The following is an 11,380-nucleotide window of genomic DNA, read 5'->3' as shown; positions in this document are numbered from 1 at the left end:
GGGGTGAGAAGAGGTTCAGTCAGAGAAGAGCTAGAAGAGTTTGAGAGTGCAGAGACTAGAGTGGAGACCTTGGTGTGATGTGCCTCTCATTTATGCAGCATGCTTGAATGCAGATGGGAAAGACTTGGCCTAAAGGCAGTGGTTAGATGCAGTTGTCTGGGCACAGGTAGGAAAGCCTGAGATAACCTGGGTTGTCTGCCCAGCAACCACTCCAAAGGGGCATGGTTTTCCCATGGGTCCCATCCATGCGGTTGTGCTAAAAAAACCAGGCATCTGACATGGCCCTGCCAGCCTATTTCTATGTCATTACATCAAGTGTCTGCACTGAATTCCATTAGCATTTTGCACTGTAGCCATCTCCATGTGTCTCAGCATCATAGTGAGGGGTGCTCTAACAGTAGTGGGCATCTAGTGTCATTTGAGATGGCCAAGGAAATTCTCCAGATGGCCCCCAACTCATGCTCTAGAAGGATATGGGTCTCCAAGTTGCTCCATGAGAGCAAGCAGACACTGGCACATGCCTGGGACAACCTCTGTCTCTTCCAATGTCACTAGGTGTTTGTGTGTGAGCAACTGACTCCCACCCTCCATCTCAGGTGATTACAAAGGCAGCTTAGAGAAAGAGCTCCCATGCAGACATCTGTGTTGTGCACACTTCAGCTTGGACAAAGGGAATCCCACCTGCTGTGTGTTTGTGGAGTTCACAGGATTTCGGTGAATCCCACTGCATTCCAGCGGCCCTGGCTCCAGGGACGGAGGGAGCTCATGGTAACCTCACAGCACTGCCCAGAGACAGCTGTGTGCAGGAGCAGCTCCTCTGCAAAGAGCAGCAGGGCTCCGGGCACTGCCTGCTGCTGCTGACATAAGAGGAGACAAGGCAGAGAGAAGTGCAAGGCAGTGTGGAGTGGGAGGCCAGAGGAGAGCTCCTTGTGAGAGAAATCTTCACAGCCCTTGACACAGTAAATCTCTGTTTGCAGGGCAATGCTACTGAGGTTCCTGGAGGGGTCTTCTGAACCCCTCCCATCCCATAACTGATAGGCTTTTTAAGGATCACTCTCCTGGCTTATCCTGTGCAAAGGAGGGGGAGATGCTTCATAGCAGGATTCCTGCCACACCATCACAGGGAGAGCTGGGAAAAAGAGTAATACATAGACTAGCTGTCCTCACTCTGCAAGAAGGGACGGTGGATGCTTTCCTCTCAGGATTCACAGTAGAAATGCCAAGGATTTCTACCTTTGAGGAACACTCCCCAGCGGTGACAAGACCATCTCAAAGAAAATAAAAAATCCCTGAAACTCTGTTCCTCAAACCTCATTCTTTAGAATTGGGAGTGACAATGCTGAAAAGCCCTTCTACACGATGAGTGGATTTCACCTGACAGAACTTGTGACTGTGAGAGCAGGTCACCCCCGTTGCCCTGTGCCCACTGCTTTACAGCAGGACTGACTCCTGTGGAGCCCATGGGCAGAGGTCCCTGCTCCTCACAGCCCACTCAGCCAGTGCAAAGCGGATCTCCAGCAAGGGAGCTGCACAAAGATCCTCTCAGTAAAGAGAGAGGCAATGTGGGGGTTCGTATGAGACCTGCAACATTTGGGTGTTTCTTTGCTTGAAAAGTCTCTCCTAACTTCTCAATGTCTTTGCACAGTCCCCCATGCCTGGAGACAGCAAAATGTCCAACAGCAGCTCCCTCAATGAGTTCCTCCTCCTGGCATTTGCAGACACATGGGAGCTGCAGCTCTTGCAGTTCGCACTCTTCCTGGGCATCTACCTGGCTGCCCTCTTGGGCAACGGCCTCATCATCACAGCCGTAGCCTGTGACCACCACCTCCACACCCCCATGTACTTCTTCCTCCTCAACCTCTCTGTTCTGGACCTTGGCTTCATCTCCACCACTGTCCCCAAATCCATGGCCAATTCCCTGTGGGACACCAGGGCCATTTCCTACTCAGGATGTGCTGCTCAAGTCTTCCTGCTTTTCTTCTTGTTAGGTGGAGAGTATTCTGTTCTCACAGTCATGGCGTATGACCGCTACGTTGCCATCTGCAGACCCCTGCACTATGGGACGATCATGGGCAGCAGAGCTTGTGTCAAAATGACAGCAGCTGCCTGGGGCGCTAGTTTTCTCTATTCTGTGATGCACACTGCTAACACATTTTCAATACCACTTTGCCAAGGCAACATAGTGGACCAGTTCTTCTGTGAGATTCCCCAGATCCTCAAGCTCTCCTGCTCGGACTCCTACCTCAGGGAAGCTGGGCTTATTGTGGTTAGTCTTTGTTTAGTCTTTGGGTGTTTCATTTTCATTGTGCTGTCCTACGTGCAGATCTTTACTGTTGTTCTCAGGATCCCCTCTGAGCAGGGCAGGCACAAAGCCTTTTCCATGTGCCTCCCTCACCTTGCCGTGGTCTCCCTGCTCATCAGCACCACATTTTCTGCCTACCTGAAGCCCCCCTCCCTCTCCTCCCCAGCTCTGGATCTGGTGCTGGCTGTTCTGTACACCTTGGTACCTCCAACAGTGAACCCTCTCATCTACAGCATGAGGAACAAGGAGGTCAAGGACTCATTGAAGAAACTGTTTCAGCTCTTACTATTTCAGCAGCAATGAGCTGCCCATCTCTCCTCACAAGTGATTTCCAGTTTATCTCAGGCAACTCTTGTGCTTTCAGAGTTCTGTCTGTGATAGCCATGTCTGTGCAGAAATGTTTGAATTCATCCCACCTCTCCAGAGGCACGAACCCTGCCCTTCTGACCCAGAGGCCTTCTGTAAATCTGCTGATCACTGTGTCAGAGCTGGCCTCCCAAGTAGCACCACTGTAATAAAAGGGGATCTCCTCAGTACACTGCCTGAAGTTTGGGCTCTTCTTTCCAAGCAGGAGCCAAGAATGCACTCAGGGAATTGCACCTGAAAAGGCCCTGTTGCTGTGCCTGGGTTTTCCATGGGCTAAGCAGGATGTGCTCATAGGGTGATGTGTGAGGGAATGAGCGCTGGATGCAGCTGTCACTGGTGGGTGCCCAGTGGCCCTGGAGGGAGTGAGCGGTATCTGCCAGGGACTGTCCCACATATTAGAGGGCTGGTGACGGACTCCTATCCTTCTGGAAGGGAGCACGGAGCTACCAGGTGAGCACGGGGGATCTCCAGGGGCAGCGTGTGCCTGGGACAGGCAGTGAGTGGAGACTCCCAAAACCAAGTGGAGTCACCCAAATGTAAAGGGTCAAACTGAGGAATGCACCAAATCAGGGCTCTGCAGTCTCAGGAGAGGGAGTGGGCTGGGTCTAATGATACCTCTGACCCCCCCCATCCTGAGCAATGTGAAATGCCCTGCGATCGCTCCAGGCATCCTCCACATACAGAGACCCTGGGGAGGGGGGTGTCAGGTGCAATGATGCTGGGCCAGCTGGGTCTGCCTGGACCAGCACAGCCAGGGTGGAGTCACCCCAGGGCCCCACAGCCCGCTCGCCCTGCAGAGCAGCACTGCCAGCCTGGGGTCCTGTGGGGAGCACAGGGGAGGGCTGCAGGAATGGCCAGCAAGGCCAGCACAGACACACTGACCTGGGGAAAGGCTCTTTGGGGAGCAGGGACATCCCTGGAGAAGAGCAAAGGAGCAACTGTATGCTTGTGGGGAAGAATAAATAAACCTGTTTCTGAGTGTGTCAGCTCGGGGCAGGCTGCTGTGTCACTGGAGCTGCCTGAGGAGCCCCGGGGCAGGACTCTTGTGCTGTCCTGGAGAGAGGGGCTGCCCAGAGGGGCTGCAGGCAGCCAGGGTTAAGGATCTCCTGGTCACGAGAGGAGTAGAGACACAGTGTGACTGGCTTCCATTTCTTTGTGCCATTGCTGGCCCCCAACCCTGGGGCTGATGGGGAGGCTGACAGCCCTCTCTGCCCCCCAGAAGCTGCTGTGCCCTTCAGAGGGTCTGGGGCTGAGGAGTGAGTGCCCAGAGCTCTGTAGCACCCTGCAGCGGGCACTGCTGCTGGCTGCCCCCAGCTTGGGCTGCTCTGCTGGGTGGTCTGGGGAGAGGGCAGGGGAGGTGGGGAGAGCTGGGGAGGGTCTGGGCTGGGCTGGAAAGGGCCCAGGAGAGGAAAAATGCCAGCAGGCAGCTACTGCGTGTGAACGGAAGTGTGGGAGCACACAGCTGTGTGCTTGGAGGGCAAATGCAGGTCTCCTGGGAAAGGCACCAGGACATGGCAGGTGCAGGAGACAAGAGCCCAGGTGGTTCCCTGTGTTGCATGGACACACTGGGGAAGCTGCCCCAGGGCCATCGTCCCACACCAGCCCCTCACATCACCCCTTTCCAGTGCTGGCTGCTCACCCCAGCTGTGGGGTTGTCCATGGCCACCTGCGTCCTCCTGCAGGTTTCTCTATCCCAATGGAGGAGAAAAGGGCAGCCTTGCATGACCTCTCTTCTGCACCAGACCCTGGCAGATCCCAGAGCATGGCTGTTTGCTGACCACGACGTGGAGCACAGCCCCGGCTGGGTAAGGATATTTTTGCATTTGCTAAAGACCTTAGGCACATTAGAGTGCCATCACCCTCATGCCATGACTTTTTGTTTGTGCCATACTCATTTGGTATCATGTTGTAATGTACAGGAGTTGTAGGCTATGAGCAGGGCCCATTCTGGACAAGCAGTCACTCATAATGAAACCTTGAACTGGAAACCTTTCAGGCCCAAGAGGCAACCTCACACCACTAGGAGGGGCTGGCTCTGGGGAAGCCATGTCAGGTGCTAACCCACGTGCAGCAAAGGACTTGCTGCCTGCAAGAATTGCAGTGCCTGTCATCAGAGATGACAGAATCACAGAACCATTCAGGCTGGAAGGGACCTTGGGAGGACTCTAGCCCAACCTCCTGCTCACTTCGGGATCAACACTGAATTCACACCAAGTTCCTCAGGCCTTTGTCCAGCTGCATCCTGAAAGCCTCCAGGAAGAGTCCACAGTCCCTCTGGACACCACTTCAAATCCTTCAGGATCCTCATCGATTTTTCTTCCTTATATACAATTTTAACAGCGCTTGTGTCAGCTTTGAACTCTTTCCTCTCATTCTCCTGCCATGAATTCCTGTAAAAACCTTGTTCATTATCAGTGGCAACTTTCACTTGGGAAGCTGCTATGAGTCCTCCCCAAAACCTTCCCTTCTCTGTGCTGAATAAACCCATTCCCTCAGCCTCTCCTCACAGGGCAAGTGCTCCAGCCCCCAACCACCTTGGGGGCCTGCCACTGAGCTCACTCCATGTGATCAACAGTGTTCTTCTGCAGGCAGCCCCAACTGGACACAGTCTCTGGATGGTCTCTAATGAGTGGCGAGTAGAGGGAGATAATCACTTCCCTCCATCTCCTGGCTGTGCTCCTTTTCACGCTGCCCAGGACACTGTGGCCTCCTTTGTTGCTAGGGCAAGCTGCAGGCTGATGTTCAGCTCCCTGCCCACAAAGACTCCCCAGCCCATATTATTGCAGGGTGTTGGTCTACCCCAGGTGCAGGACCTGCATTTGTCCCTGTTGAATTTCACAAAGTTCCTCACAGCCCATTCCTCCCGCCTGCTGAGGTCCCTCTGAATGGCAGCCCTTAAACATATGACTCTTCCTCCTGATGAGGTGTCATCTACAAACGTGATGATAGCTGCATCCTCCAGGTCACTGGTGAACCTGTCAGACAAGACAGGTCCAAGTATAGACCACTGCATACTCCACCTTCCTGGTAAAGCATGACCCGTTCAAAAAACCCTCTGAGCTCCATCATCCAAACAGCTTTTTACCCACCTGGTTGTCTACCCATCTTATCATGATGCTTTATTGTATTCAAGAATATTCATGGAGACAGTGTCCAACACCTTGCTAAAATCATGGTAAATGACATCTAGTACTTTCTGCTCCTCCACAAGCACAATTCTTTTATCACAGAAGGCAATCAGGCTGTGCAGGAATGATTTCCTGACACACTCCTCACCAAAGTGAGGCTGAAGGGCCTGCAGCTCCCCAGGTTGTCCTTGTGGCCTTTCTTGAAGATGGGCACAACACATTCCTTTTTCTGGTCATTGGAACCTCCCCTGATCTACACAACCTTTCAACAGGTGATAGAGACTGGCCTTGTTATGACGTTGGCCAGCCCTCTCAGTGTCCTTGGATGCAGCCCATCGCATCCCAGAAACTTGCATGGGCTGAGTACTTACAAGCAGTCCCTCACTCAACCCTCATTCCCTGCTGGCTGTTTTTCTCTTCTGGAGCCCTGACTCGAGGCACAACAGCTCAGGAGACCTTGCTGGTGAAGACTGAATTCAAGAAGGCACTGAGCTGCTCAGACCTATCTGCACCTGCTATTACTAGAGCCCCTGCCCCATTCATCAGTGAGACCTGGTGTTCTTTGATTATTCTTTCTGTGTTAGCAGAGTAGTAGCAGCTCTTCTTCATGCCCTTGACATCCCCTGCAAGTGTCTACCCTCAGGGAGCTTTGGTTTCACCATGCTTACTTTGGTGGACTAGAGTGTCCTGTTTAGCCAAGCCGCTCTCCCAAGATGTCTCCCAGTTCTAATGGGTATCTCTATGGACCATCCTTGTGCTTGGTGGCTGCTGTCCTTAAAGACCTGCTGGCTTTCCCAAGCTCCATTGCCCCTCATAGCTGCCTCCATTGGTATCCCCCACCAGTCCCCTGGAGAGGACAAAGTTTCCTCCTCTGAAGGCCGGTGTCTGTACACTACCATTGTCCTTCCTCACTGCCCTCATGATCTGGGACTCCACTATTCCATAGTCACTGCAGACAAGGTTGCCACAGATTATCATAGCCCTGATCCGTGCTTCTTTGGGTGAGTACCAGATCCAGGTGAGCATCACCCTTCCTGGCCCATCAGGGAGCTGTGCTTGGAAGCTGTTGCTGACACCCTCCAGAAATCTCCTGGACTGCTTGCACCCTGCAGTTTGCCCTTCCAATGAATGTCAGCAAGATTAAAGTCCCCCCATAAGAGCCAGGCCCTGTGATCCACAGACTTGCTCAGGTTGCTTGAAGGAGACTGCATCCACCTCCTCAACCCTCATTGGGGGATCTGTAACCACCATCACAACGTCACCTTTACTCTGATGCTTCCCCACAAGCTCTCACCCAAACCCTTGTCCATCCCATGCAAGAGCTCCATCCATCTGAGCTGTCCCTTCACACCAAGGGCATCCCCCCTGCTCATCTTCCCTAACGGTCTTGCCTGCAGAGATTGTACCATGCCATCACAGCCCTCCAGTCATGGTAGTGGTCCCACCACATCTCAGTTATTCCAACCATGTTTCAGACCTGTGACAGCTTGTGTGTCTTCATCTGCTCCTCTGTGTGCCCCAGGCTGCATGCACTTGTGTGTATTTGGGTTGCAGAGCCTCAGCTATGGCACAGAGAGCAGACTGGTCGTGGTGAAACATGTTACGAAGAGCCAAAGACACTGTGTGCAGTGGCCCCACCTCAGAGCAGAGCCATGCTGGCCTAGATAGCAGGTGGCAATGTAATGGTGCAAGGAGGTTCCCACTGAGAGAGTAAAGCCTGCAGTACCCAAGAGCAGGGAGAAACAGAGCTGGACTGTGTAGAAATGGCAGGAGAGAGGTTGGCTGCCTGAGCTGATTTGTAGCACCTTGGGGCCGGTGACAGAGGTGAAGCGATCTCCAGGCAGGACAAGGTGCCACTGACGAAGTCCCTGGTCATGGGCAGCCTGTGATCCAGCCACCCTGAGGTCATCGTTAGCCCAGTGCATGTTCATATCACCTGGGAGTGAGAAGAGGATCAGGAGGAGGAAAGCTAGAAGGTTTTAAGGGTGCAGAGAGTAGAGCAGAGACCTTGGTATGATGTGCCTCTCCCATTTATGAAGCACGCTTGAATGCAGATGGGATGGACTTAGCCTAAAGGCAGTGGTGGGATCCACTTGTTTGGGCACTGGTAGGAAACCTGACTTGTCCTGGGACACTTGCCCAGCAACCACTTCAAAGGGCCATGGTTTTCCTAGAGGTCCTGTGGTGTATCTGCTAGAGACTTGTGGATGGGCTGGACATCCCCAGGCATCCGACATGGCCCTGCAGGCCTATTTCTGTGTCACTGAATCAAGTGCCAGCACTGGATGACATCAGCTCTTTGCAGTGTCAGGATCTGCATGTGTCTCAGCTTCCTAGTGAGTGGAGCTCTGGTAGCAGTGGGCATCTCATATTGCAGGTGGCCAAGGCAATTCCCCACCTGGCCCCCAACTCATGCTCTGGAAGGATGTGGGTGTCACAGTTGCTCCATCAGAGCAAGCAGACACTGGCACATGCCTTCAACCACCTCTGTCTCTTCCAATGTCACCAGGTGTTTGTGTGTGAGCAACTGACTCCCACCCTCCCTCTCCTTTGATTATAACAGGAGCATGGACCAAGGTCTTGCATTCAGACATCCGTGCTGTGCTCACTTCTGCCTGGGCAAGGGGAATGCCACCTATTCTGTGTTTTTTGCACAGCTCACGGGATGGATATGAATCCCACTCCATCCCAGAGCCTTCTAAACCAGACTGAGAAGCCTAAACTGACATATCTGCATCCATACCTGAACAATGGGAAAAGGAGCTCTGTTCTTGTCCCCATCTAGGTGTCCTGCCTAGTTAAGAGGTGGGAATAGGGGCTTCCAGAGTGGGACATTTCCACCTTTCACAGATAACCATCCTCTGATGAGACAAATTGTAATGCTGGAATCAGTCTTCCTTCAGTGTTCAGACAGGGACCATCAGTGACAATTTTAGTTTATTTCAGTGAACATTTCCCAGGAGGAGGGAGCACAAGGGACAGGAAAATTCATGCCTTCAGCTGGGCCTTTGGTCCTGAGTGGGGCCAGGCTCCGGGGATGGAGGGAGATCATGGCAACCTGACAGCACTGCCCAGAGACAGCTGTGTGCAGGAGCAGCTCCTCTGCAAAGAGCAGCAGGGCTCCGGGCACTGCCTGCTGCTGCTGACATGAAAGGTGACATGACAGAGAGAAGTGCAAGGCAGTGTGGAGTGGGAGGAGAGAGGAGAGCTCCTTGTGGAAGAAATCTTCACAGCCCCTGACAGGGTAAGTCTCTGGCTGCAGGGCAATGCTACTGACGTTCCTGGAAAGGTCTTCAAATCATTCCAATCTCACCATTACATTTTTAAGGAAGTCTCTCCCGGCTTCTCCTTTGCAGAGGAGGGGGAGATGCTTCAGAGCAGGGATTCCCTGCCACACCGTCACAGGGACAGGGCATCTTGCTACCTTCTCCCAGGGATCCTGCAGGGGAGTGAAGCCTGGGTGTGCACACAGGTTCACCCAGGGCTGTGATTCAGAGCAGTGTTCCTGTGCCCTATGGTGCTGTGTGCCTGGGGCAGTGACCCTGCTGCCTGCAAGGGTCAGCACTCAACCTGCCTGGGGAGCTCATAACGACAATGTGGGGAGAAGCTCTGAGTGGGAGGAGAGACCACTGGCAGGGCAGGTTCATTCTTCCTTTGAGAGGGTGCTGCGTGGGTCAGGGCTGCCCACAGCTCCATCTCACTCGCAGGACATTTCTGGAGGAGACTTTCCAAAAGGAAGGTCAAGGCAGGGGACACATGAAAGAGAAGGAGCTGTCATGAGTCTGTGCTTTCAGTCTGATTCTCTTTGGGTGCAGTGAAATGGGATTGGATCTGTCAGGTTTAGAAAGGGGGCGGAGGCTCCAGAACAGTGACATTGCGAGAGGAGCAGTTCTGGGAGGGACTCAGCAAATGCCTTCATCCACCCCTCAGCCTAAGGACAGAACCAGCATCACCTTTCCAGCCTCAGCAAGGTTTCTCTCACCTGCTCCATAGCACCTGCAGACACAGAGGTGCCCTGGGCAGCATCCTGCCCCCGAGAGATTTCTGCAGGGCAGAGCTGAGCTCACAGCAGGTGGGATGGGGTGTGTGAGCACTGAGAGGGGAGAGACGTGGGGACAGAGAAACAGCTCCCTGCAGGGATGGCTCCAGGCAGCAGAGTCATGCTCAAAGTGTGAGAGGAAACTGTCAACTCCAAGGCCTCCTCTCCTCTCCCAGCCAGCACAGCCCTCTGCTCTCAAGGCTGGGGTGTCCAGGGCAGGAGTCGTTTCCTCAGCGGCCGGACATGCAGGAGAGGAGACACTCGTGAGTGCCCCTCTGTCCCTCCCTGCCCCTGCCTCCCTCACCACAAATATCATGGTATTGCTGCACGTTTCCCACCTGCCTGTGCTGCCCTTGTCCTTTCCCTTGGATTCTCTGGGCAGGGGAATTTATGATGCAGTTCAGACACTGAGACCCTGCGGGTGCTGCCATGCAAATGTGTCCTTGACAGTGAGATGCCCAAGTGCCCCTCTAACCTGTGGGGCTCTGAGCAATGCAGTGTGGGGGTCTGGGAATGAGCCAACTCTCTCGCCAGGACTTCCCACCCTTAGGACATTCTGCCATTTCCCTGGGGTGTCTGGCTGGGCTGCAAGCTGCCCTCCACAAGGACACAGCTCCCCCATTGCAGCTGCGTGTTATCTAGGTGCCCCAGGAAGAAGCCACATACATACTGAGGCCACACTGAGACATGCTGGTGGGAGGGTGGATGTGGGCAGCTGGAAGGAGCCTGATGTGTTGCTTGCTGGCTAGAAGTGGAGGGCTGAGACCTGCCTCACGTCCCCTCAGAAAGAGTGCTGATGGGCACTTTGCAAGTGCATTCCTCTGCTCTCCGCGGTGTCATTTCTTTTTGGGGTAACACGAGTGCAACTGTCCTCTACCTCCGAGGTGGGAGCACAGGACAGCTGGGAAGAAGGCAGATGGACAGGCCAGCTCTGCTCCCTCTGCACTCAAGCCAGAGTGAATCCTTTTGCCTCTGAGGAGTCACAGCTGCTCACTCTGAGTGCAGCAGCAATGCTGAGGATTTCTACCTGCAGGAATGCTCCTCAGGTGTGACAGGGTCAGCTAAGGAAAACAAAAGCGTCCTTAAAATTATTAATGACCCCACATAATTTAGAAGTGAGAGTGAAGATGCTGAAAATGCCTTCAACATTTTGAGTGGATTAAATATGACTGGAACTGGGAATAAAAAAGTATAGATACCCCTGTTCCCATGTACCTACTGCTGTAGGTCAGGGCTGACTCCTCTGGAGCCCACAGGCAGAGGCCCTTGCTCCTGACGGCAAACCCAGCCAGCACAAACCAGAGCTCAAGGAATGGAGCCCAATACTGCTGATATGGGGAGAGGTAACATGTATGTGTTTGGGAGGGTTTTATGAGAAGGTTTTGCTCAGAGAAGTCTGTCCTAATTTGTCTCTATCTGTTCTTCTTTGCACAGTCCCCCATGCCTGAAGATAGCAAAATGTCCAACAGCAGCTCCTACAACGAGTTCCTCCTCCGGGCACTTGCGGACACACGGGAGCTGCAGCTCCTGCACTTCTCGCTCTTC

At 53.5% G+C, this 11,380-nt stretch overlaps 1 protein-coding gene across 1 annotated transcript; it reads left to right on the top strand.

Annotated features, from left to right (window-relative positions):
• Nucleotides 1-1,669: 1,669 nt before the first annotated feature.
• LOC136993091 (olfactory receptor 14C36-like) lies at nt 1,670-2,566 on the top strand (the record flags this gene model as incomplete). Its single annotated transcript, XM_067303104.1, has 1 exon — nt 1,670-2,566. A coding segment is annotated over exon 1 (897 nt), but the record flags the coding sequence as incomplete, so codon positions are not given.
• Between the last annotated feature and the right edge of the window lie 8,814 nt (nt 2,567-11,380).

The sequence above is a fragment of the Apteryx mantelli genome, chromosome 11 (genome assembly GCF_036417845.1).
Source record: "Apteryx mantelli isolate bAptMan1 chromosome 11, bAptMan1.hap1, whole genome shotgun sequence".
Taxonomy (NCBI): domain Eukaryota; kingdom Metazoa; phylum Chordata; class Aves; order Apterygiformes; family Apterygidae; genus Apteryx; species Apteryx mantelli.
This window is presented reverse-complemented; position numbering and strand designations above follow the sequence as displayed.